This window comes from Oncorhynchus gorbuscha, linkage group LG07 (genome assembly GCF_021184085.1).
Source record: "Oncorhynchus gorbuscha isolate QuinsamMale2020 ecotype Even-year linkage group LG07, OgorEven_v1.0, whole genome shotgun sequence".
NCBI classification, from domain to species: Eukaryota; Metazoa; Chordata; class Actinopteri; order Salmoniformes; family Salmonidae; genus Oncorhynchus; species Oncorhynchus gorbuscha.
Genome location: NC_060179.1, coordinates 37,721,688 through 37,748,803, shown reverse-complemented (window position 1 = coordinate 37,748,803; position 27,116 = coordinate 37,721,688). Strand labels below are relative to the sequence as shown.

General features: G+C 43.9%; 1 protein-coding gene across 3 annotated transcripts in view; it reads right to left on the bottom strand.

Annotated features, from left to right (window-relative positions):
• Positions 1-27,116, bottom strand: part of LOC124039839 (cadherin-18-like) — a 369,098-nt gene that overhangs the window by 85,364 nt on the left and 256,618 nt on the right. For all 3 annotated transcript variants that reach the window (XM_046356288.1, XM_046356287.1, XM_046356289.1), the window contains one exon: positions 4,574-4,693. In XM_046356288.1, the coding sequence (XP_046212244.1) occupies positions 4,574-4,693 (120 nt within the window). The remainder of the gene's footprint in view (positions 1-4,573; positions 4,694-27,116) is intronic.

Genomic DNA, 27,116 nt, shown 5'->3' with positions numbered 1-27,116 from the left:
TTCTCTCTGGTGTTGTCATCTATGCATTGTCATTTTAATAACATGCATATATTACCTCAAGTAGCCACCCTTTGCCTTGATGACAACTTTGCACACTCGCTCAAACCAGCTTCATGAGGAATGCTATTTCAACAGTCTTGAAGGAGTTTTCCGGCAACTGAGTTAGGAAGGAAGCCTGTATCTTATTGGGTGTATTGATACACCATCCAAAGTGTGATTAATAACTTCACCATGCTCAAAGGGAAATGCATTTTACCCATCTACCAATAGGTGCCCTTTGTGACGCATTGGAAAACCTCCCTGGTCTTTGAGGTTCAATCTGTGTTTGAAATTCACTGCTCGACTGAGGTCCTTGCAGGTAATTGTTTAGGGTACAGACATAAGGTAGTCATTATTAAGGAATCATGTTAAAAATATGATTGTACACAGTGCAACTTATTATGTGACTTGTTTAGCACATTTTTACAACAACTTATTTAGTTTTTATATTGAATCAACATTTTTACTTTGACATTATGGGGTATTGACATTATCGGGTGTCGTGTTTAGGCTAGTGCCCAAAAATATACATTTAATACATTTTAAATTCAGGCTGTAACACAACAAAATGTGGAAAAAGTAAAAAGTTCTGAATACTGTATGAAGGCACTGCATGTTGCAGACAGATGCACCACCATGGAAACACGCACTTCAGGTCTACTTGAATGAGGAAGGTTAAAATATGGATGTACCTTTGTCAAAAATGAATTGACAACATAGAAACATGCATTTTCTGTTAATTGCTACCTGATGCTAAGGTGTAACTGCCAGCAGTATAAAAAAGCACACATACTATTCTGATTGCAACAGGAAGTTAATGACAGCTTTGCACAATACACCTTTTGACTATTTTTTATTTTTTACTAATATTTTATCAAATATTTTTTGTATATTTTTTGAAGATACCTAAAGGGGTCCTAAAATTCAAATAGCTAAATGATCCATAGAATGACCATATTAAAACAAGTCCATATGTCAGCTTAGCACTCCCCCCACCACCTCCACCAATGTCTTAGACTCTAAAGAATAGTATGATATGTTATGTTTTGTATGGTTAGTGTTCATTTCATATGATACGTTACGAATTTAAATTCATACAATATGTTACACATTTGCTAAACATCTGATAACGTTAGCTAGGCTAGGGGTTAAGGTTAGGGTTAGAGTTAAGAGTTATGTTAAAGGGTTAAGGTTAGGGGAAGAATTAGCTAACATGCAAAGTATTTGCAAAGTTGTTAATTAGCAAAAAATGAAAGTTGTCTGTGATGAAATTCGAACACGCAAACTTTGGGTTGCTAGATAGTCATAATATGCCTTCCCTTCCTTGAAGTTAGTGATCCGGCTAGAGCAAAGTGAGACATCTCACTCATATTCACATTGAACCGAGGTTATGCAAGTATCCCTGTTTTATAATACTATTTGACTGCAGTTACAAGCCATGATATAACCCTTATATGATATCACAGAAAAGTCCATGGCATGTACGGCACAGTATACTGAGATATACTAGATGGTGTTGTGCCCTGGAAGCTTACACACAAAGCTCTTAGGGAGAGTGTCTTACATCTGACCCAAATCCTCCAGCGGGATATACTGACAGAGTCCATCAAAGTGTTGCCGCAGCACCGAGAGAGAGAGAGAGAGAGAGAGAGAGAGAGGGAGAGAGAGAGTCGTTTCTATTGACTTTTTTGAAACAGCAACACTAACTGCTTTTGGGCTAAATGAATGTACTGTATAGTTAATTTATCTTACCTTTCACATCTTCGTTTCATGGGACTAAATGATACGCTCTAAAAACTTAACACAGCAAGCAAGCAGCCAAGTACGAGACAGAATGATCCAATATATATGCAAGACTTGGGATCATTATGAGACGATACTAAGATGTTATAATGAGGTTGCATGTGCTTATGACAAATTGTAATTTATTACATATCGCTCTTGCTGTAGGCCTATGTAACAACAATTTAATAAACTCAACATCTCACGGAAATGAAAAGTATGTGTTAAGGCAAAGGGTTGCTACTTTGAAGAATCTAAAATCTAAATATATTTTGATTTGTTTTTTGGTTAATACAGGATTTTGGTTACTAAACCCCCGAATGAGTAAATGTGTCCAAACTTTTGAATTGTACTGTACACATATTTAACCCTTTTTTTGGCAGGCACAAAACTACTATTTGCTTTTTTAAACTGTGTGTGGGGGGGGGGTGTAGATCAAAATGGAGAAAACCATTGTGTTCGTGAGAATCTACCCTTTCCACATTCATTTGTAGACTAGACGGTTCGGACACTACAACCAGAAGTTGACACATTAACAGACCGACTTTAGTTGAGTCCCCTGACACTTGTGGTGGTCGTAGAGCAAAATGGAGAAGACAGATTTTTGGGATGTCTCATGATCTGACAAACACCTCTCTAGCTCTGCCACCTTTCACTGCAGATGAGGAAGTGTGACACTGGGGTGACGCTGGTGGATGCAGTGGATTGAGATGCATCCAGTGCAAAAAAAAACATACTTATTTTGGTAGAGATTTATTTGGGGATTGACGCATCAAGCGACTCCAGGGGGCTAATGGGAGTGTTTCACGGGTTTACGTTTACAATTTTACATCTACCTCTGAGTCCATGTTACATTTTAAGGTCAACCCTGTTATGTTAACTGAACTCTTGTGTTCTTTTGGTGGAAAACTGAGCAGGTTGAGCATAGCACGTCAACCCTGTTACCCATTGAGAGACAAGCTAGAAATGTTTTAACAATTTAATTTGTTGTGGTGAAGCTTGCATTCAATTGCACCTCCCTGTTGAACACAACACGCTTCCATTCCCCCAGTGACAAGGGAATTTATGCAATGGTGAGATCTTAGTTTGGTCGGGACATATAGGCTCTTTCCCAGAAGATGTACTAGTCTTCATGTCATCTTTCATTGATTTCATTGATTTACTGTATGCCATCATAAAAATTGCACATATGTTTGACTCAGAAGGGACAAGGCCAGTTGAAATCGCAGCACACCATCTCAAGGTCTTCTATGTGAAATCTTTATGTTACCAGACATATACAAGGCCTTCGGAAAGTATTCCGACCCCTTGACTTCCTCCACATTTTGTTAGATTACAGCCTTTGCTGATAATTTAACAAATCAGAATATCTACAGACAATGCCTCATAATTAAAAAGTAAAAAAAAATGAAAAACTTTATTTACTTGATGTTTCTACAAATTGATTCCATTGAGTCCATCTATGGTAAATTCAATTGATTGGACATGATTTGGAAAAGCACACACCTGTCTATATTAGGTCCCACAGTTGACAATGCATGTCAGAGCAAGAACCAAGCCATGCGGTCAAAGGAATTGTCCGTAGAGCTCCGAGACAGGATTATGTCGAGGCACAGATCTGGGGAAGGGTACAAAAACATTTCTGCAGCATCGAAGGTCCCCAAGAACACAGTGGCCTCCATCATTGTTAAATGGAAGTAGTGGGTAACCAACAAGGCTTCCTAGAGACGGCCGCCAAGCCAAACTGAGCAATCGGGGGAGAAAGGCCTTGGTCAGGGAGGAGACCAAGAACCAGATGGTCACTCTGACAGAGCTCTAGACTTCCTCTGTGGAGATGGGAGAACCTTCCAGAAGGACAACCATCTCGGCAGCACTTCACCAATCAGGCCTTTATGATAGAGTGGCCAGACGGAAGCCACTCCTCAGTAAAAGGCACATGACAGCCCGCTTAGAGTTTGCCAAGAGGCACCTAAGACTCTCAGACCTTGAGAAACAAGATTCTCTTGTCTGATGAAACCAAGATTGAACTCTTTGTACTGAATGCCAAGTGTCTCATCTGGAGGAAACATGGCACTATACGTACGGTGATGCATGGCGGTGCAGCATCATGCTGTGGGGATGTCTTTCAGCGGCAGGGACTGGGAGACTAGTCAGGATCAAGGCAAAGATGAACGGAACAAAGTACAGAGAGATTAAAACCTGCTCTAGAGCCCTTTGGACTTCAGACTGGGGTGAAGGTTCACCTTCCATCAGGACAACAAGCCTAAGCACACAGCCAAGACAGAGCCTGGACTTGAACCTGAACAAACATGAAAAAATATTTGCAGCAACGCTCCCCATCCAACCTGACAGAGAGGATCTGCAGAGACAAACTCTCCAAATACAGGTGTGCCAAGCTTGTACTGTCATACCCAAGAAGACTTGAGGCTGTAATCGCTGCCAAAAATCCTTCGACAAAGTACTGAGTAAAGGGTCTGAATACTTATGTAAATGTGATATTTCAGTTTTTCATTGTGTGCACTTGCACTTTGCCAACCCCATTAAATATTTAATACAAACATGTAAGGACCGCTAATACAGAATATGCATTTTTGAAATTTGTGAAACAGTTTTAAACCACCTCATTACAAATGTTCTCTATTCAAGGCTGAGAACAGAAGGCAACAATACAAATGGCTCCTTTGACAACAGTACTGCAAGGACATGCACATTGTCCCATCAGTAAGGCAATGCGTACAGTTATGTGTCCTACCAGTTTTGGGATCAACAGAGAAATATGGTTGTCCTTGGAGAATACTGTAGACCACTCGGGCACTATTTCCATATGTGGGGTCATCAGCGTCCGTTGCAGTAACTTGATATACCGAAGTACCTGAAAAGAAGAAAAACAATCAAAATTAGGCTTAAACGTTGTTTTGGATACTTTTGTTTTCATGAGTGTATATGTGTCCCCTCATCGTGTGCCATTTTTTATCGATGGTAATAAGAAATGTTATATGTTTGAAACACATTATATAGCATTATTTCTAAACACAGAGAATGGTTACCTTTGGGATTTGTTTATTGACCAAAACCTCAGAGAAATGTTGCTTTTTGTGCAATGTAATCAAAACATGAAATCATTTTTATTTTCAATTGAGTCACATGAAATCTTTTTTCTCACTTCCTAGTAGTACATAGTACCGAGTAGTAAACATTGCAAATAATTAGTATTTTAATGCAAATCTAAGACAAAACATCTTCCCTTTTAAGGAATAAAATGTAAAGAAAATGTAGAGCTTATCAACATATAGATTCACAGGAAGTGTGAGGTATTTAGTTCCAAAACGAACTAATTATGATAATATCAAATGGGTATTTGCATTCAGAAGTTCCATTAATGATAGCCTACCACAGTACAGTAACTTGCTCAACAGAAGGACTATAATTGCTTGTGTGATCTATGTTTTTTCTCTAATAGTTCAGCCCAGATGGTGAATGGTTTTCTCCTCTTACAACCCTGGTCACATATCTCATATTATTGTTACCCCTAGCTTGTCCTGCTTACTTTTATTACCTCCCATTGGTTTCAATCCATCGACACTATCTGCTGTTGACTTATTGCAGGGACCACAATACATTTAATGCAGTTTTGAGAGCTCAAGTTGGCCGTCTGAAATGGGATTACAACAAATCATTTGAAGTGAAAATCGGAAAATCAACCCCACACAGCTAAAAGAGACCTGTCCTCCCTATGTCAATTCATCATTACTACCAGATATTTTGTTTCTCAAAGTTTCTCCAAACTCTTCTTTAATGGATGGCAATAATTGTTTGGGAAACAATTGTGGTTCATGGGGTAGTTTATAGACTGAGCACAGTGTATTCTGAATCTGCCTGGCGGAATTGTCACAACAGGCATTTTACAATTGCATGACAACGAATTGAATGTTTCAGATGACCACCATTTTTTTGTAGATTACGACATTATATCAAATGTGGTGCAGCAACGGGATCTATATTTGCCACACCTTAAAACTATTCTATAGCCCTTTGTTGTCCAAAACTGGAGCAAGAGTATTATCAAAGTTTTGTGAGAGCAGTAAGTGCTGAGGCGAAGTTTCCTGAAGTTTTCAGACTGATGATTGTCTTCGAAGACAGAAGGGGTAATCCTAGTGCAACCGACCGGTAGAAATGTACATTTTAATACCCGTGTAAAACTACATCACGTTTTCATTAGAGGAGGTTACTCAGAGGAGGAGGTGAACTTCATAAAAATACAAATGGTAAAACATTTAAAGTGATCATTTTTAGATAAAACTACACTAAACATATTCACGTCACCAAATATTTTTTAAAGCACACTGTTTTGCAATGAAGGTCTACAGTAGCCTCAACAGCACTCTGTCGTAGCACCATGGTGTAGCCGGAGGACAGCGAGTTTCCGCCTCCTCTGGGTACATTGCCTTTAATACAAAATCTGGGAGGCTCATGGTTCTCACCCCCTTCCATAGTCTTACACAGTAATTATGACAACTTCTCGAGGACGTCCTCCAACCTATCAGAGCTTTTGCAGCATGAATTGACATGTTGTCCACCCATTCAAAGGATTAGAGAACAAATCTAGTAATGAAAGCACAAGCTACAGTTAGCTGGCACTGCAGTGCATAAAATGTGGTGAGTAGTTGACTCAAAGAGAGAGAAAGACAATAGTTGAACAGTTTGAACAAATACATGTCTTTCAAATGACTGAGAAGCAAGAGAGAGACTGTTTATCCAGTTTTACTTACTTAGCTAGCAAATGCAGCTTACTAGTTTAACTATTCAAACACCCTGCTCAAACAGAGGGATGCTATGTTAGCTAGCTGGCTATGGCTATCTAACACAACACTGGAACTCTTCCAAGTCGAGGTAAGCTTTTGGTAAACTACTTCCTGACACTCCACTGTAATGTTACTGAATGAATGAAGTGGGTTTACTAACTCGTTAGTTCTATTAGCTATGTTCACTATGATGTTACTTTAGCTAATATGGTAACAATGTTGTAGGCTGTGTGTAGCGGTTATGATATGGTTTGGCTTGGAATGTTTTGGGGGGCTGGTCACATACAGCTGATGTGTTGTGCATTGAAGTCTACAAGCGAAGGGAAAAGGTGAGAGGAAAAGAACACTTAGATATGCGAAGGAATACAAATTGGCTGATATAAAAGTGGTTGAATGGAATATAAATGACAGTCATCCAATATGCTGTAATAGAAATAAGGCCATTCTCATTAAAAAAAATGCAAATCCACTGCATCGTTCACAAAATTACTTTCTCCTTGCCAGGTCCTGTTTAGTAGCATTGATCTGTATTTTATTTTGGGTGACAGCAAATGTGGGGATCCCCATTTCTCATTTGGCAAGGGTTTAGATTAAGGAATGGGTAGAGGTTTGAAATTTGTGTTCCATCTTTCATTTTGGGGACGTTTCTACTTTATAAAATTCTATTTTATACCTAAACGTTCTAGAACAGAACAAATAGAATTGAACAATACAACCAATGAATATCAGAGTTCCATATTTATTGGATAAAAACACCCTCAGATTTGACAACTGTTTAACAACAAGATTCCAGTCAGCTGTGGAGAGAGAGAGAGAAACACAGTGAGAGAGAAACACAGCGAGAGAGTGAGAGAAATCCAGTGAGAGAGCATGTGAGAGAGAGAAACAAAGAGAGAGAGAGAAACACAGCGAGAGAGAGAAACACGGCAAGAGAGAGAAACGTGAGAGAGAGAGAGAAACACAGCAGGAAAGAGAGTGAGAAACAAAGCAGGAGAGAGAAACAGCAAGAGCGATAGAAACACAGCGAGAAAGAGAATGAAACACAGCGATAGAGAGAGAAACACAGAGAAACACAGTGAGCGAGAGAGAGAGTGAGAGAATTACAGCGAGAGAAAGAAACACAGCGAGAGAGAGAGAGAGAGAGAGAGAGAGAGAGAGAGAGAGAGAGAGAGAGAGAGAGAGAGAGAGAGAGAGAGAGAGAGAGAGAAAAACTGTGAGAGAGAGAAACAGAGAGAGAGAGAGAGAAACAGCGAGAGAAACAGAGAAAAAGAGAGAGAAACAGAGAAAAAGACAGAAACAGAGCAACAGATCAAATTGATTGAGAAACAGAGAAAAATAGAGAGATACAGAGCGGGAGAGTTATACACAGAGAAACATACAAGAGAGAGAGAAACACAGCGGGAAGGTTATACACAGACAAATACAGAGAAAACTCATGAGAGAGAGAATAAAGCAAATTTAATTTAATTGAGAGAGCATGAGAGTGAAGCAAAGCAAGAAAGGAAGAGGAACACAGTGAGAGAGAGAGAAACACAGTGATAGAGAGAGATAAACACACAGAGAGAAACACAGCGAGAGAGTGCAAGAGAGAAACACAGTGAGAAAGAGAAACACAGCGAGAGCGAGCAAGAGAGAAACTCAGCGGGAGAGAGAGAAACACAGCCAATCAACCAGCACATGTACTCTACTGAATGGTTATCATTATTGTTCAATGTATGGTTATTTTGACCCTTGGTTATTGTTGTTACTGTTGTCCCGTTGAATATTTTGATTCTCTTTTTTTTCATGTTGTAAATATCTAAAATAAGCTTTAGCAAAAATATGGTCATTGTTACTTCATGCCAATAAAGCAAATTGAATTGAATTGAAACAGGATGAGAGAGAGAGGGAAACAAAGTGAGAGAGAGAATGAGAGAAACACAGCGAGACAAAGAGAAACACGGTGAGAGAGAGAGAAAGACACAAGAGACAGAGAGAGAAACACAGTGAGAGAAAGAAACACAGCGAGAGGGACAGGAACAAAGCGAGAGAGAAAGACAGTGATAGAGGGAAAGAAACAGCGAGCGAGAGAGAAATAATGTGAGAGAGAAACACAGCGATAAAGAGAGAGAAACAGCGAGAGAGAGAGAGAAACACAGTGAGAGAGAGAGAAAAAGCAAGGAATAGAGAGAAACACAGCAAGAGAAATAGAGAGAGAGACAGAGAGAGAAACACAAGGAGAGAGAATCACAGCTAGAGAGAAACACATACAGAAAGAGAGAAACAAAGTGAGAGAAATAGAGAGAGAGAAACATAGCGAGAAAGAGAAACACAAGAAACATAGCGAGAGAGAGAAACAGCGAGAGAAAAACACAGTGAAAGAGAGAGAGAGAGAGAGAGAGAGAGAGAGAGAGAGAGAGAGAGAGAGAGAGAGAGAGAGAGAGAGACAGGGAGAGACGGAGCAAGATAAACACAGCGAGAGAGTGAGAGAAACACAGCAAGAGAGAAACACTCCAAGAGATAAAGAAACACAGCGAGAGAGAGAGAAACAGTGAGAGAGCGAGAGAGGGAAACAGCGAGAGAGAGAAACACACCGAGACAGAGAGAGAGAAACACAGTGAGAGAGTGGGAGAAACAAAGCAAGAGAAAGAGAGACAGAGAAACAATGAGAGAGAAAGACAGAGAGGGAGAGAAACAAAGCGAGAGAGAGAAACCCAGCGGGAGAGCAATAGAGAGAGAGAGAATGACAGAGAGAGAGAGAAACAAAGTGAGAGAGAGAGAAACACAGCAAGACAAACACAGCAAGAGAGAAAATGAGCGAGAGAGCACGAGAGAGAGAAACACAGTGATAGAGAGAGATAAACACAAAGAGAGAAACACAGCGAGAGAGAGCAAGAGAGAAACACAGCGAGAAAGAGAAACACAGCAAGAAAGATAAAGAAACACAGCGATAGAGAGAAGCACAGCGAGAGAGAGAGAAACACAGCAAGAAAGATTAAAAAACAACGCGAGACAGAGAGAAACACAGCAAGAAAGATAATGAAACACAGCGAGAGAGAGAAACACAGCAAGAAAGGTAAAGAAACACAGCGAGAGAGAGAAACACAGCGAGAAAGAGAGAGAAACAGATCAAGAAAGATAATGAAACACAGAGAGAGAGAGAGAGAAACACAGCGAGATAGAGAAGCACAGCTAGAAATATAAAGAAACATAGCGAGAGAGAGAGAGAGAAACACAGGGAGAGAGAGAAAGACACAGCAAGAAAAATGAAGAAAGACAGTGAGAGAGAGAGAAACACAGCAAGAAAGATAATGAAACACAGCAAGAAAGATAAAGAAACACAGCGAGAGAGAGAAACACAGCGAGAAAGAGAGAGAAACAAAGTGAGAGAAATAGAGAGAGAGAAATATAGCGAGAAAGAGAAACACAAGAAACACAGCGAGAGAGAGAGAGAAACACAGCGAGAGAGAAAAACACAGCCAGAGATAGAGAAACATAGCGAGAGAGAGAAACAGTGAGAGAGAAACACAATGAGAGAGAGAGAGAGAGAGACAGAGACAGAGACAGAGAGAGGGAAACAGCGAGAGAGAGAAACAATGGGAGAGACAGAGCAAGATAAACACAGCGAGAGAGAAACACTCCAAGAGATAGAGAAACACAGCGAGAGAGAGAGAAACACAGCGAGAGAGAGAGAAAGAAACAGTGAGAGAGCGAGAGAGGGAAACAGCCAGTGAGAGAAACACCCCGAGATAGAGAAACACAGTGAGAGAGTGGGGGAAACAGAGCAAGAGAAAGAGAGACAGAGAAACAATGAGAGAGAAACACAGAGAGGAAGAGAAACACAGTGGGAGATAGGAACTCATAGAGGGAGAGAAACAAAGCAAGAGAGAGAAACCCAGCGAGAGAGCAAGAGAGAGAGAGAATCACAGGAGAGAGAGAGATACAAAGAGAGAGAGAGAAACACAGAGAGATAGAGAAACACAGTAAGAGAAACACAGCGAGAGAGAGGAACTGAGCGAAGGAGCACGAGAGAGAGAGAGAAGCACAGTGATAGAGAGAGAGAGATAAACACACAGAGAGAGAAACACAGCAAGAGAGAGAAACACAGCCAATCAACCAGCACATGTACTCTACTGAATGGTTATTGTTATTGTTCAATGTATGGTTATTTTTACCCTTGGTTATTGTTGTTACTGTTGTCCCATTGACAATTTGGATTTTATTTTTTTCATATTGTAATATCTAAAATAAGCTTTAGCAAAAATATGGTCATTGTTACTTCATGCCAATAAAGAAAATTGAATTTAATTGCATTGAAACACAATGAGAGAGAGAGGGAAACAAAGCGAGAGAGAATGAGAGAAACACAGCGAGACAGAGAGAAACACGATGAGAGAGGGAGAGAGAAAGACAGTGAGAGAGAGAGAGAAACACAGCGAGAGAGAGAGAGAGAGAAACACAGCGAGAGAGAGGAACTGAGCGAGGGAGCACGAGAGAGAGAGAAGCACAGTGATAGAGAGAGATAAACACACAGAGAGAGAGAGAGAGAAACACAGCAAGAGAGAGAAACACAGCCAATCAACCAGCACATGTACTCTACTGAATGGTTATTGTTATTGTTCAATGTATGTTTTTTTACCCTTGGTTATTGTTGTTACTGTTGTCCCGTTGACAAATTTTGATTCTCATTTTTTTCATAGTGTAATATCTAAAATAAGCTTTAGCAAAAATATGGTCATTGTTACTTCATGCCAATAAAGCAAATTGAATTGAATTGAATTGAAACACAATGAGAGAGAGAGGGAAACAAAGCGAGAGAGAGAATGAGTGAAACACAGCGAGACAGAGAGAAACACGATGAGAGAGAGAGAGAAAGACAGTGAGAGAGAGAAACACAGCGAGAGAGAGAGAGAGAAACACAGCGAGAGAGAGAGTAACAATGCGAGAGAGAGAAAAAGACAGCGAGAGATAGACAGCGAGAGAGAGAGAAACAATGTGAGAGAGAAATACAGCGATAGAGAGAGAACCAGCGAGCGAGAGAGAAACAAAGCAAGGAAGAGAGTGGAACAGCAAGAGAAAGAGAGAGAGACAGAGAGAGAAACACAATGAGCGAGAGAGTAAGAAACCCAGCGAGAGAGAGAGAGAGAGAGAAACATAGTGAGAGAGAGAAACACAGAGAAAGAGAGAGAAACAAAGTGAGAGAAATATAGAGACAGAAACATAGCGAGAAAGATAAACACGAGAAACACAGCGAGACAGAGAGAAAGAAACCCAGCGAGAGAGAGAGAGAGAAACATAGTGAGAGAGAGAAACAGAGTGAGAGAGAGAAACACAGAGAAAGAGAGAGAAACAAAGTGAGAGAAATAGGGATAGAGAAACACAGCGAGAAAGAGAGAGAAACCCTGCAAGAGAGAGAACCAGTGAGAGAGAAACAGGGAGAGAGGGAGAGAATCAGTGAGAGAGAAACAGTGAGAGAGCGAGAGAGGGAAACAGCAAGAGAGAGAAACACAGCGAGACAGGGAGAAAGAAACCCAGCGAGAGTATGAGAATCACAGAGAGAGAGAAACAAAGAGAGAGAGAAACAGAGAGAGAGAGAGAGAGACAGAGAAACACAGCAAGAGAAACACAGCGAGAGAGAGAGAAACTGAGCGAGGGAGCACGAGAGATAGAGAAACACAGTGCTAGAGAGAGAGATAAACACACAGAGAGAGAGAAACACAGCAAGAGAGAGCAAGAGAGAAACATAGCGAGAAAGATAAAGAAACACAGCGAGAGAGAGAGAAACACAACAAGAAAGATAAAGAAACACAGCGAGAGAGAGAAACACAGCCAGAGATAGAGAAACACAGCGAGAGAGAGAAACACAGTGAGAGAGAGAAACACAGCGAGAGAGAGAGAGAGAGACCGACAGCAAGAGAGAGAGAAACACGCCTATAGAGAGATAAACAAATTGATAGAGAAAGAGAAACACAGTGAGAGAGAGAGAAACAAAGAAGGAGGGAGAAACAAGTGAAAGAGAGAAACACAGAGAGAGAGAGAGAAACAGCGGGAGAGAGAGAAACATGGCGAGAGAGAGAAACAGCGAGAGAGAGAGAGAGAGAGAGAGAAACACAGCGAGAAAGAGTGAGAAACAGAGACAGAGAGAGAAAAACAGCAAGAGAAAGAGAGAGAAACACAGAGACAGAGAGAGAAACACAATGAGAGAGAGAAACACAGCGAGAGAGAGAAACAGTGAGAGAGGGAGAGAAACATGGAGAAAGAGAATGAGAGAAAGACAGCGAGACAGAGAGAGAGAAACACAGCGAGAGAGAAACATGCAAGAGAGAGAGAGAGAGGGAAACACAGCGAGAAAGCGTGAGAAACAGAGAAAGAGAGAGAAAAACAGCAAGAGAAAGAGAGAGAGAGAGAAATACAGAGAGAGACAGAGAGAGAAACACGAGAGCTTATCAAGATACTTATCAAGAGAGAGATGCTCTAGTCATGCTCAACATGAGCTCCTGATATATTTCATATTTCTTTGTTTTTAGAATAAGATAAACACTGTAATCAAAAAAGAATTCCAGACAAGAGGTGATGAACAACAACTCTATTCATTCAGAATAGAAAAAAGTAACTTTGCGCCTCAAGTTAAGAAGTTTTGACTCTAGCCTGCTACAACAAAGACCTAGCCAGCAGACTAACAAGCTAGCCAGAAAAAACGAGCTAGTACAAACCTAGCAAGGGGGGTTAATACAACTACATCAATCGACCAAACTGAGTGAGTAAACCAAAAAGGAGCACGGACTAACTTTAAACATATCTTCTGTTTTTTTTGTTGCTGGTTTTTGAACTAAATTAGGGCTAGCTAGCAACAGCAGCAGATGAACAAATCGGTTGTCATGGCAACAGGGCAGCAGAACAGCGCCACAGCAGTAGTAGTAGCAGAGCCCACAGGCACCATGTCCTCACTCACCCTCAGCGCAGAATCCATTCTCTACCCTAAAGAGGCCAAAAATGGCACGACGAGGAAAGCTTTTAAACAGAAACTACCAAAGGGGAGGCCAGAAACACTTTTTGCAGACCACTACAAAAGCGGTGACGTGAGTAATCTCATCTTCCTCACTGACCAGCCAAATGCATGGTGCTCAGCAGTCTGCTCTCACTACCCATCCATAAAGAAAGAGGGGATATCTAATGGGTGGAAGCTGAAAGTCAAATAGACAGATGACCCTGACAGTACCATGATAACAATCAACCTCTACAAGACTGGGACTGTCATTGTGCAAGGTAACATTAGGCTGTTTGAAACAGACTTTCAAACCATTAAGGAGAGAGCAGAGAGAGAGAAGGACACCACCAGTGACATGGCCTCCCACAAACTCCACCAGCACCACCCTCACCCCAAGTTCTCTCACGTCACCCCGCTCCTCCGCTCTCTCCACTGGCTTCCAGTTGAAGCTCGCATCCGCTACAAGACCATGGTGCTTGCCTACGGAGCTGTGAGGGGAACGGCACCTCAGTACCTCCAGGCTCTGATTAGGCCCTACACCCAAATAAGGGCACTGCGTTCATCCACCTCTGGCCTGCTCGCCTCCCTACCACTGAGGAAGTACAGTTCCCGCTCAGCCCAATCAAAACTGTTCGCTGCTCTGGCTCCCCAATGGTGGAACAAACTCCCTCACGACGCCAGGACAGCGGAGTCAATCACCACCTTCCGGAGACACCTGAAACCCCACCTCTTTAAGGAATACCTAGGATAGGATAAAGTAATCCTTCTCACCCCCCCTCCCCCCCCTTAAAATATTTAGATGCACTATTGTAAAGTGGCTGTTCCACTGGATGTCATAAGGTGAATGCACCAATTTGTAAGTCGCTCTGGATAAGAGCATCTGCTAAATGACTTAAATGTAAAATGTAAATGTAACTATCCCCACCCAAAAGGCACATCCAGCACCTCTCTTCCCACCATAGTGCAGGACATGCCCCAGGAGGAGAGTGACCCCCTCAGTGCAAAACAGGCTCAGGCCCTCCTCACCACCATGGCTGCCATGAGGGATGAATTCACCAAACTTGGAGGGGGGAGGTGGTCCTGCTGAGGGAGAGCGTGAGCAAACAGCAACCAGGCAACCACACCTTAGAGGAGCTCCTAACCAAGGTGAGGACAGAGCAGGACAGCAGCCTTGTAACACAGCTGAAAGAGGTTCAGCAAGAGAGAGAGACGGACTCAAGAGAGAGCTGGCTGATCTAACAAAGGAGATGAGAGAGCTCCAAAAAGACAGGCAGAACAGTAAAAACGATTTGACCACGTGAAAAGAGGAGTTGCAGGAGAGAAACAGAACAGAGGACAGGGAGCCCAGATCAACCAGCAAGGCCTCCCCAGCCCTGCCTACTGCACCCCTCCTCCCCAAACCACAGAACAGCCTCCCACTGACAGCGGCACCGGCACAGACCAGTCACACCCCAGCTCCAACACCCACCAGCCCCCCCCCCCCTGCCCCCTCCATTCCAGACGAAACACTGGCTGACATCGTCCTGTTGATGGACTCAAATGGGGAAGTTTGATCAGGAGAATAAACTTTTCCCTAGACACAAAACGAGAAAGGTGTGGTGCCCAACAACGCAGAGTGCCATGGAGCTGCTTGATAAGGCCCATCTCGGGTCGCCAAGCCACATAATCATACATACCGGAAGCAACGACCTGCGTGCTCAGCAGGAGAGGGTGGCGACTTCACTACGGGGAGTGATTGAGAAGGCCTCAACAATCTTCCCCAACTCAGGAATTGTGGTGTCAACTCTTCTACAGAGGAAGGACTTCCACCCAGCCACAATCCAAAGAATAAACGCCAGACTCTCCCGGGACTGTGCCCTGCGACCCAATATACACCTGGCCCACCATCCCACCCTCGATCTGGACTGTCTCTATGACCATGTTCACCTGTACAGGGAGACAGTCCCCATCCTTGCCAAGACTCTCAAGGACGTTGCTTTAAACCGCAGTCCGACCTCTCCACCCAGGAACAGCGGAGCAATCTCCACCCCGCCATGATCACAGAGACAACAACCAAAACCCTGCAACTCCCAGCCATGACCACAGCAAAACCAACCTCAATGCCAACCACAGCCAGCGCAGCACAGACCACCACAGCCCAGCTTCAGAGCCACCCAGACGAGGCCTCCCACCCCCCTGCCTCCCACCGCAGACCCACACTTGGAGGAGCCACAGCCCAGCAGGCAGAGCTACGCACAGGCTGTGAGAGGAGCAACTGACCCAGTCCCCACCAACCAAAACAGGCCTATAGATGGAGTGCAAACTGTACAGACATCTACCAAACAGCAATTTGTAGCCAAAAAATACAATCTCTCCAGGACAACATTTTAGCCTTTACATTCTCATACAGCAATGAAGGTGTGAAGTTGGCTGTTTGGAACATAAACTTTATATTTAACAAATTAGCCTCCTAATTTAAAGAAGCATAAGAGCAAACCAGAAATGACAGATACTGAAAAATGGTTTGATAATGATGGCAAAAATCGAAGATAGTCATTGAGAATTATATCCAATCAAAAACACAGAGGTCTAGAAAACAAAAATGTATGCCTTCAATATGGGGAAACACTGAAGCAATACAAACACACCCTAAGAACAAAAAATGAACAGCACATTAGAAATCAGCTGGATGGAATTGAGGAATCCATAGAATCAAACCACTTCTGGGAGAATTTGAATAAATTAAACAAACCTCATCATGAGGAATGGGCTATCCAAAATGGGGATATGTGGAGAAATCACTTTGCAAACCTCTACAGCAATATATGAAAGAGCCCAGAACAAAAATATATACAACAAAAATTACAAATCCTTGAATCAGCAGTCAAAGACTATCAGAATCCTGTGGATACCCTAATTACAGAAAAATAATTATTGGAAAAACTATGCACTCTCCAACCCAAAAAGGCCTGTGGTGCTAATGGTATTTTAAATGAAATGATCAACCATACAGACCACAAATTCAGATTGGCTATACTCAAACTCTTCCACATTATCCTCACTGCAGGTATTTTGCCCGATATTTGGAACCAGGGATTGATCACACCAATCTATAAAAATGGAGACAAATTTGACCCAAATAATTACAGAGGAAGTTGCGTTAACAGCATCTTGGGAAAAATTCTCTGCAGTATTATAAATAGCAGACTACATAATTTCCTTGCCGAACACAACGTCCTGAGCAGAAGCCAGATTGGATTTCTAAAAAAGATCGTACAACAGACCACATTTACACCCTCCACACTCTAATTGATAAACAAGTAAACCAAAACAAAGTCAAAATCTACTCGTGTTTTGTAGATTTCAAGAAAGCATTTGATTCAATTTGGCAAGAAGTTATTTTTTATAAACAAATAGAAAGTGGTATTGGATGGAAAACATAGGATTTTATTAAATCAATGTACACTAAAAACAAATGTGTGGTTAAAATTGGGAACAAGCAAACAGACTTCTTCTCTCAGGGACAAGGAGTGAAACAGGGCTGCCCAATAACTCCAACACTATTTAACATCTAAATTTAATTTTATTTATTTTTATTTGACCTTTATTTAACTAGGCAAGTCAGTTAACTTCTTCGATATAGGGGGCGCTCTTTTAATTTTTGGATAGAAAAACGTTCCCGTTTTAAACAAGATATTTTGTCACGACAATGTCATGTTTTGTCTTATATTGTCTTGTCATTTTGCTTTTCCTTCTGTTCGTTTTCCCCCTGCTGGTCTTTTTAGGTTCGTTCCCCTTTTTCTCTCTCCCTCCCTCTCTCTCTTCTCTCTATCGTTCCGTTCCTGCTCCCAGCTGTTCCTATTCCCCTAATCAATCATTTAGTCTTCCCACACCTGTTCCCTATCTTTTCCCCTGATTAGAGTCCCTATTTCTCCCCTTGTTTTCCGTTTCTGTCCTGTCGGATCCTTGTATACTGTTCACCGTGCTGTGTCTTTGTATCGCCCTGTCGTGTCGTGTTTCCCTCAGATGCTGCGTGGTGAGCAGGTGTCTGAGTCTGCTACGGTCAAGTGCCTTCCCGAGGCAACCTGCAGTTCATTATCGAGTCTCCAGTCAGTTCTCGTGATTACGAGTGAAATTGTTTCTTATGCTTTATTTACCGCTCCGATTTGTCTAGGAGTATTGCTATTTCCTTAAACTGGATTAAAGACTCTGTTTTCGCCAAGTCGCTTTTGGGTCCTCATTCACCTGCATAACAGAAGGATCCGACCAAAGAATGGACCCAGCGACTACAGACGCTCGCAACACTGCCGTCGAGATCCAAGGAGCCATGCTCGGCAGACACGAGCAGGAATTGTCTGCTGCTCGCCATGCCGTGGAGAACCTGGCCGCTCAGGTTTCCGACCTCTCTGGACAGTTCCAGAGTCTTCGTCTCGTGCCACCTGTTACTTCCTGGCCTGCCGAGCCTCCGGAACCTAGGGTTAATAACCCACCTTGCTACTCCGGGCAGCCCACGGAGTGCCGCTCCTTTCTCACCCAGTGTGATATTGTGTTCTCTCTCCAACCCAACACATACTCTAGAGAGAGAGCTCGGGTTGCTTACGTCATTTCACTCCTTACTGGCCGGGCTCGAGAGTGGGGCACAGCTATCTGGGAGGCAAGGGCTGATTGCTCTAACAATTACCAGAACTTTAAAGAGGAGATGATTCGGGTTTTTGACCTTTCAGTTTTTGGTAGGGAGGCTTCTAGGGCCCTGGCTTCCCTATGCCAAGGTGATCGATCCATAACGGATTACTCTATTGAGTTTCGCACTCTTGCTGCCTCTAGTGACTGGAACGAGCCGGCGCTGCTCGCTCGTTTTCTGGAGGGACTACACGCAGTGGTTAAAGATGAGATTCTCTCCCGGGAGGTTCCTTCAAGTGTGGACTCTTTGATTGCTCTCGCCATCCGCATAGAACGACGGGTAGATCTTCGTCACCAGGCTCGTGGAAGAGAGCTCGCGTCAACGGTGTTTCCCTGCTCCGCATCGCAACCATCTCCCTCCTCTGGCTCAGATACTGAGCCCATGCAGCTGGGAGGTATTCGCATCTCGACTAAGGAGAGGGAACGGAGGATTACCAACCGCCTGTGTCTCTATTGCGGACTTGCTGGACATTTTGTTAATTCATGTCCAGTAAAAGCCAGAGCTCATCAGTAAGCGGAGGGCTACTGGTGAGCGCTACTACTCAGGTCTCTCCATCTAGATCCTGTACTACTTTGTCGGTCCATCTACGCTGGACCGGTTCGGGTGCTACATGCAGTGCCTTGATAGACTCTGGGGCTGAGGGTTGTTTCATGGACGAAGCATGGGCTCGGAAACATGACATTCCTTTCAGAGAGTTAGACAAGCCTACGCCCATGTTCGCCTTAGATGGTAGTCATCTTCCCAGTATCAGATTTGAGACACTACCTTTAACCCTCACAGTATCTGGTAACCACAGTGAGACTATTTCTTTTTTGATTTTTCATTCACCTTTTACACCTGTTGTTTTGGGTCATCCCTGGCTAGTATGTCATAATCCTTCTATTAATTGGTCTAGTAATTCTATCCTGGAACGTTTCTTGTCATGTGAAGTGTTTAATGTCTGCCATCCCTCCCGTTTCTTCTGTCCCCACTTCTCAGGAGGAACCTGGCGATTTGACAGGAGTGCCGGAGGAATATCATGATCTGCGCACGGTCTTCAGTCGGTCCCGAGCCAACTCCCTTCCTCCTCACCGGTCGTATGATTGTAGTATTGATCTCCTTCCGGGGACCACTCCTCCTCGGGGTAGACTATACTCTCTGTCGGCTCCCGAACGTAAGGCTCTCGAGGATTATTTGTCTGTGTCTCTTGACGCCGGTACCATAGTGCCTTCTTCCTCTCCGGCCGGGGCGGGGTTTTTTTTTGTTAAGAAAAAGGACGGTACTCTGCGCCCCTGCGTGGATTATCGAGGGCTGAATGACATAACGGTTAAGAATCGTTATCCGCTTCCCCTTATGTCATCAGCCTTCGAGATTCTGCAGGGAGCCAGGTGCTTTACTAAGTTGGACCTTCGTAACGCTTACCATCTCATGTGCATCAGAGAGGGGGACGAGTGGAAAACGGCGTTTAACACTCCGTTAGGGCATTTTGAGTACCGGGTTCTGCCGTTTGGTCTCGCCAATGCGCCAGCTGTTTTTCAGGCATTAGTTAATGATGTTCTGAGAGACATGCTGAACATCTTTGTTTTTGTCTATCTTGACGATATCCTGATTTTTTCACCGTCACTCGAGATTCATGTTCAGCACGTTCGACGTGTTCTACAGCGCCTTTTAGAGAATTGTCTCTACGTGAAGGCTGAGAAGTGCTCTTTTCATGTCTCCTCCGTTACTTTTCTCGGTTCCGTTATTTCCGCTGAAGGCATTCAGATGGATTCCGCTAAGGTCCAAGCTGTCAGTGATTGGCCCGTTCCAAGGTCACGTGTCGAGTTGCAGCGCTTTCTAGGTTTCGCTAATTTCTATCGGCGTTTCATTCGTAATTTCGGTCAAGTTGCTGCCCCTCTCACAGCTCTTACTTCTGTCAAGACGTGTTTTAAGTGGTCCGGTTCCGCCCAGGGAGCTTTTGATCTTCTAAAAGAACGTTTTACGTCCGCTCCTATCCTCGTTACTCCTGACGTCACTAGACAATTCATTGTCGAGGTTGACGCTTCAGAGGTAGGCGTGGGAGCCATTCTATCCCAGCGCTTCCAGTCTGACGATAAGGTTCATCCTTGCGCTTATTTTTCTCATCGCCTGTCGCCATCTGAACGCAACTATGATGTGGGTAACCGCGAACTGCTCGCCATCCGCTTAGCCCTAGGCGAATGGCGACAGTGGTTGGAGGGGCGACCGTTCCTTTTGTCGTTTGGACAGACCATAAGAACCTTGAGTACATCCGTTCTGCCAAACGACTTAATGCTCGTCAAGCTCGTTGGGCGTTGTTTTTCGCTCGTTTCGAGTTTGTGATTTCTTACCGTCCGGGTAGCAAGAACACCAAGCCTGATGCCTTATCCCGTCTTTTTAGTTCTTCTGTGGCTTCTACTGATCCCGAGGGGATTCTTCCTTATGGGCGTGTTGTCGGGTTGACAGTCTGGGGAATTGAAAGACAGGTTAAGCAAGCACTCACGCACACTGCGTCGCCGCGCGCTTGTCCTAGTAACCTTCTTTTCGTTCCTGTTTCCACTCGTCTGGCTGTTCTTCAGTGGGCTCACTCTGCCAAGTTAGCTGGTCATCCCGGTGTTCGAGGCACTCTTGCGTCTATTCGCCAGCGCTTTTGGTGGCCGACTCAGGAGCGTGACACGCGCCGTTTCGTGGCTGCTTGTTCGGACTGCGCGCAGACTAAGTCAGGTAACTCTCCTCCTGCCGGTCGTCTCAGACCGCTCCCCATTCCTTCTCGACCATGGTCTCACATCGCCCTAGACTTCATTACCGGTCTGCCTTTGTCTGCGGGGAAGACTGTGATTCTTACGGTTGTCGATAGGTTTCTGTAAGGTGGCACATTTCATTCCCTTCGCTAAACTTCCTTCCGCTAAGGAGACGGCACAAATCATCATCGAGAATGTGTTCAGAATTCATGGCCTCCCGTTAGACGCCGTTTCAGACAGAGGCCCGCAATTCACGTCACAGTTTTGGAGGGAGTTCTGTCGTTTGATTGGTGCGTCCGTCAGTCTCTCTTCCGGGTTTCATCCCCAGTCTAACGGTCAAGCAGAGAGGGCCAATCAGACGATTGGTCGCATACTACGCAGCCTTTCTTTCAGAAACCCTGCGTCTTGGGCAGAACAGCTCCCCTGGGCAGAATACGCTCACAACTCGCTTCCTTCGTCTGCTACCGGGTTATCTCCATTTCAGAGTAGTCTGGGTTACCAGCCTCCTCTGTTCTCATCCCAGCTTGCCGAGTCCAGCGTTCCCTCCGCTCAAGCGTTTGTCCAACGTTGTGAGCGCACCTGGAGGAGGGTGAGGTCTGCACTTTGCCGTTACAGGGCACAGACTGTGAGAGCCGCCAATAAACGTAGGATTAAGAGTCCTAGGTATTGTTGCGGCCAGAGAGTGTGGCTTTCCACTCGCAACCTTCCTCTTACGACAGCCTCTCGTAAGTTGACTCCGCGGTTCATTGGTCCGTTCCGTGTCTCCCAGGTCGTCAATCCGTCTTCCATGTCTCCTGTGTCAAGCCCTTTCTTCGCACCCCCGTTCGTCTTCCCTCCCCCCCTCCCGTCCTTGTCGAGAGCGCACCTATTTACAAGGTACGTAGCATCATGGACATGCGTTCTCGGGGACGGGGTCACCAATACTTAGTGGATTGGGAGGGTTACGGTCCTGAGGAGAGGAGTTGGGTTCCGTCTCGGGACGTGCTGGACCGTTCACTGATTGATGATTTCCTCCGTTGCCGCCAGGATTCCTCCTCGAGTGCGCCAGGAGGCGCTCGGTGAGTGGGGGGGTACTGTCATGTTTTGTCTTATATTGTCTTGTCATTTTGCTTTTCCTTCTGTTCGTTTTCCCCCTGCTGGTCTTTTTAGGTTCGTTCCCCTTTTTCTCTCTCCCTCTCTCTCTCTCTTCTCTCTATCGTTCCGTTCCTGCTCCCAGCTGTTCCTATTCCCCTAATCAATCATTTAGTCTTCCCACACCTGTTCCCTATCTTTTCCCCTGATTAGAGTCCCTATTTCTCCCCATGTTTTCCGTTTCTGTCCTGTCAGATCCTTGTATACTGTTCACCGTGCTGTGTCTTTGTATCGCCCTGTCGTGTCGTGTTTCCCTCAGATGCTGCGTGGTGAGCAGGTGTCTGAGTCTGCTACGGTCAAGTGCCTTCCCGAGGCAACCTGCAGTTCATTATCGAGTCTCCAGTCAGTTCTCGTGATTACGAGTGAAATTGTTTCTTATGCTTTATTTACCGCTCCGATTTGTCTAGGAGTATTGCTATTTCCTTAAACTGGATTAAAGACTCTGTTTTCGCCAAGTCGCTTTTGGGTCCTCATTCACCTGCATAACAGACAAGATGCTCGACTATGCATATAATTGACAGCTTTGGAAAGAAAACACTCTGACGTTTCCAAATCTGCAAAGATATTATCTGTGAGTGCCACGGAACTGATGCTACAGGCGAAACCAAGATGAAATTTCAAACAGGAAATGCCCCAGATTTTGAATGCACTTTGTTCCAATGTCTCCTTATATGGCTGTGAATGCACAAGGAATGAGCCTACACTTTCTTTCGTTTCCCCAAGGTGTCTGCAGCATTGTGACATATTTGTAGGCATATCATTGGAAGATTGACCATAAGAGACTACATTTACCAGGTGCCCCGCTTGGTGTCCTCCGTTGCAATTATTGCACAATCTCCAGCTGCATATTTTACCATTTAGTTCAGAGGAGAAACCAAACTGCCACGAATGACTTATCATCGAATAGAGATGTGAAAAACACCTTGAGGATTGATTCTAAAAAACGTTTGCCATGTTTCTGTCGATATTATGGAGTTAATTTGGAAAAAAAGTTTGGCGTTGTAATGACTGAATTTTCGGGGGTTTTCTTAGCCAAGTGTCTGCTGCACGCAGATGACCTGGTGCTGCTGTCTCCCACTAAAGAGGGATTCCAGCAGCACCTAGATCATCTTCACAGGTTCTGTCAGACCTGGACTCTGACGGTTAACCTAAAAAAAAATATATATATAATGATATTTCAAAAAAGGATGACAAATATACATTTTATTTGGACACAGTTCTATTAGGACACACCAAAAACTACACATATCTAGGACTAAATATCAGCAACACAGGTAGCTTTCACATGGCTGTGGTTCTAATAGAGGTTCTAATAGAGACAAAGCAAGAAGAGCATTCTATGCCATTAAAAGGAACATCAAAATCAAAATTCCAATTAGAATCTGTATCAAAATGTTTCAATCAGTATTAGAACCAATTGCTCATATGGCAGTGAAGTATGGGGTCCAATCTTTAATAATGAATTTACCAAAACACTGCATGCAGAGTTTTGCGAAACTGTATCGCAAGTGCAAAGACAGACTCCAAATAATGCATGTAGAGCAGAATTGGGCCAATACCCCCTCTTCAATCGAATAGAAAAAAGAGCCATCAAATTTTACAACCACCTAAAAACAAGTGACCCCAAAACATGCTCAGTTCACCAACTCAAACCAACCCCATAGAGCCTCAGGGCAGCACTCCGAAAATCTGGCCCAACCAAATCATCACAAAACCTAAAGAAAAATATATCACCTATTGGAAAGACACCACAAAAAAACAAAGTCAACTTCAATGCTATTTAGCTCTAAACAGACAGTACATGGTGGCAGACTATCTGACCACTGTTTGGCTCTGCCCGGGGGTGTCCTCGGATGGGGCCACAGTGTCTCCTGACCCCTCCTGTATCAGCCTCCAGTATTTATGCTGCCGTAGTTTATGTGTTGGGGGGCTAGGGTCAGTTTGTTATATCTGGAGTACTTCTCCTGTCCTATTCGGTGTCCTGTGTGAATCTAAGTGTGCATTCTCTAATTCTCTCCTTCTCTCTTTCTTTCTCTCTCTCTGAGGACCTGAGCCCTAGGACCATGCCTCAGGACTACTTGACATGATGACTCCTTGCTGTCTCTCTGAAAGAGAGAAAAACACAGTGAGAGAGAGAAACACAGCGAGAGAGCACGACAGAGAGAGAAACACAGAGAGAGAGTGAAAGAAACACAGTGAGAGAATGAATGAGACAAACACAGCGAGACAGAGGTAGAGAAACACAGCGAGAGAGAGAGAGAGAAAGACAACGAGAGAGAGAAACACAGGGAGAGGGAGAAAAACACAGCGATAGAGAGAGAGAAACAAAGCGAGAGAGAGAAACGCATCGAGAGATAGAGAGACAGAAACACAGCGAGAGAAAGAGAGAGAAACACAGGGCGAGCTAGAGAGAAACGGAGAGAGTGACAGGAACAGAGAGAGAGAGAGAGATTTCCTGCATTTCCTGACAAAATGTAAAAAATACAAAACACTTAGAGCGTGTCATTTTCACAAATATGAAACCCTTATTCAAGGTTTCAAAGACCGCTCTGATGAGGATAGGCTACCCGTCCTGTTCGGGGAGGATGCAGAGAGCTGTGGGTTGGCAGCGAACTACATTGCTGCCTACCATAAGACGTGGGACAGTGTCTGACAGACCAATCAACCTGCACATGTCCTCTACTGTATACCTATTGTTATTGTTGAATGTATGGTTATTTTGACACTTGGTTATTGTTGTTAGTGTTGTCCCGTTGACAATTTGATTCTCATCATTATTTATTTTCATATTGTAAATATCCAAAATAAGCTTTGGCAATATGTACAATATTACGTCATGCTTATAAAGCGAATTGAATTGAGAGAGAGAGAGAGAGAGAGAGAGAGAGAGAGAGAGAGAGAGAGAGAGAGAGCAAGAGAAACATAATGAGATAGAGAATGAGAGAAACACAGTGAGACAGAGAGAGAAAAACACAGCGAAAGAGCACGTGAGAGAGAGAGAAACGCAGAGAGAGAGTTAGAGAAACACAGCGAGAGAATGAATGAGAGATACAGCAAGACAGAGATAGCAAAACACAGCGAGAGTGAGAGAAAGACAGCAAGAGAGAGGGATAAACATAGTGAGAGAGAGAGAACACAGTGAGAGGGAGAGAAACACAGCTGGAGAGAGAGAAACACAACGGGAGAGAGAAACACAGCTAGAGAGAGAGACACAGCAAGAGAGTGAGAGAGAGAGAGAGAGAGAGAGAGAGAGAGAGAGAGAGAGAGAGAGAGAGAGAGAGAGAGAGAGAGTGAGTGAGTGAGTGAGTGAGTGAGTGAGTGAGAGAGAAACAAAGCTAAAGAGAGAAACAGAGAGAGAGAAACACAGCGAGAGAGTGAGAGAAACACAGTGAAATAATGAATGAGAGAAACACAGCGAGACAGAGAGAGAGAAACACAGCGAGAAAGAGAGAAACTCAGTGAGAGAGAGAGAGTAACACAGCATGAAAGAGAGAGAGAAACACAGCGCGGGAGAGGGAGGAATACAGCGAAGAGATATAAACAGTGAGAGAGAGAAACACAGCGAGAGAATGAGAAACACCGCAAGATAGAGAGTGAGAAACAAGCAAGAAAGAGATTGAGAGAAACACAGCGAGACATAGAGAGAGATACACAGAGAGAGCACAAAGGAGAGAGAAACACAGCGAGAGAGTGAGAGAAACACAGTGAGAGAATGAATGAGAGATACAGCGAGACAGAGAGAGAGAAACACAGCGAGAAAGAGAGAAACTCAGTGAGAGAGAGAGAGTAAGACAGCAAGAGAGAGAGAGGAGAAACACAGCGAGGGAGAGGGAGGAATACAGCGAAAGAGATATAAACAGTGAGAGAGAGAAACACAGTGAGAGAATGAGAAACACCGCAAGATAGAGAGTGAGAAACAAGCAAGAGAGGGAGAGGAACAGCGAGAAAGAGATTGAGAGAAACACAGCGAGACATAGAGAGAGAAACACAGCGAGAGAGTGAGAGAAACACAGTGAGAGAATGAATGAGAGATACAGCGAGACAGAGAGAGAGAGAGAGAGAGGGAGAAACACAGTGAGAGAGAGAAACAAGCAAGAGAGGGAGAGAAACTCAGCGAGAGAGAAACAAAGCTAAAGAGACAAATAGAGAGAGAGAAACAGAGTGAGAGAGAGAAACATGGCGAAAGAGATAAACACAGCAAGAGAGAGAGAAACACAGGGAGAGAGAGAGGTACACAGCGAGAGAGAGAAACATGCGAGACAGAGAGAGAGAAACACAGCGAGGGATAGGGAGAAACAGCGAGAGAGACATCAACACAGTGAGAGAGACAGAAACACAGTGAGAGAGACAGAAACACAGTGAGAGAGAGACAGAGAAAGAGCGAGAGAAACACAGTGAGGGAGAGAGAAGCAAAAAGCGAGAGAGTGAGAGAGAAACACAACAAGAGAGGAAGAGATACACAGTGATAGAGGGAGAGAAACCCAGCGAGAGAGTGTGTGTGAAAGAGAAACACAGTGAGAAAGAGAGAAACTCAGTGAGAGAGAGAGAGAGAGTAAGACAGCAAGAGAGAGAGAGGAGAAACACAGCGAGGGAGAGGGAGGAATACAGCGAAAGAGATATAAACAGTGAGAGAGAGAAACACAGTGAGAGAATGAGAAACACCGCAAGATAGAGAGTGAGAAACAAGCAAGAGAGGGAGAGGAACAGCGAGAAAGAGATTGAGAGAAACACAGCGAGACATAGAGAGAGAAACACAGCGAGAGAGTGAGAGAAACACAGTGAGAGAATGGATGAGAGATACAGCGAGACAGAGAGAGAGAGAGAGAGGGAGAAACACAGTGAGAGAGAGAAACAAGCAAGAGAGGGAGAGAAACTCAGCGAGAGAGAAACAAAGCTAAAGAGACAAATAGAGAGAGAGAAACAGAGTGAGAGAGAGAAACATGGCGAAAGAGATAAACACAGCGAGAGAGAGAGAAACACAGGGAGAGAGAGAGGTACACAGCGAGAGAGAGAAACAT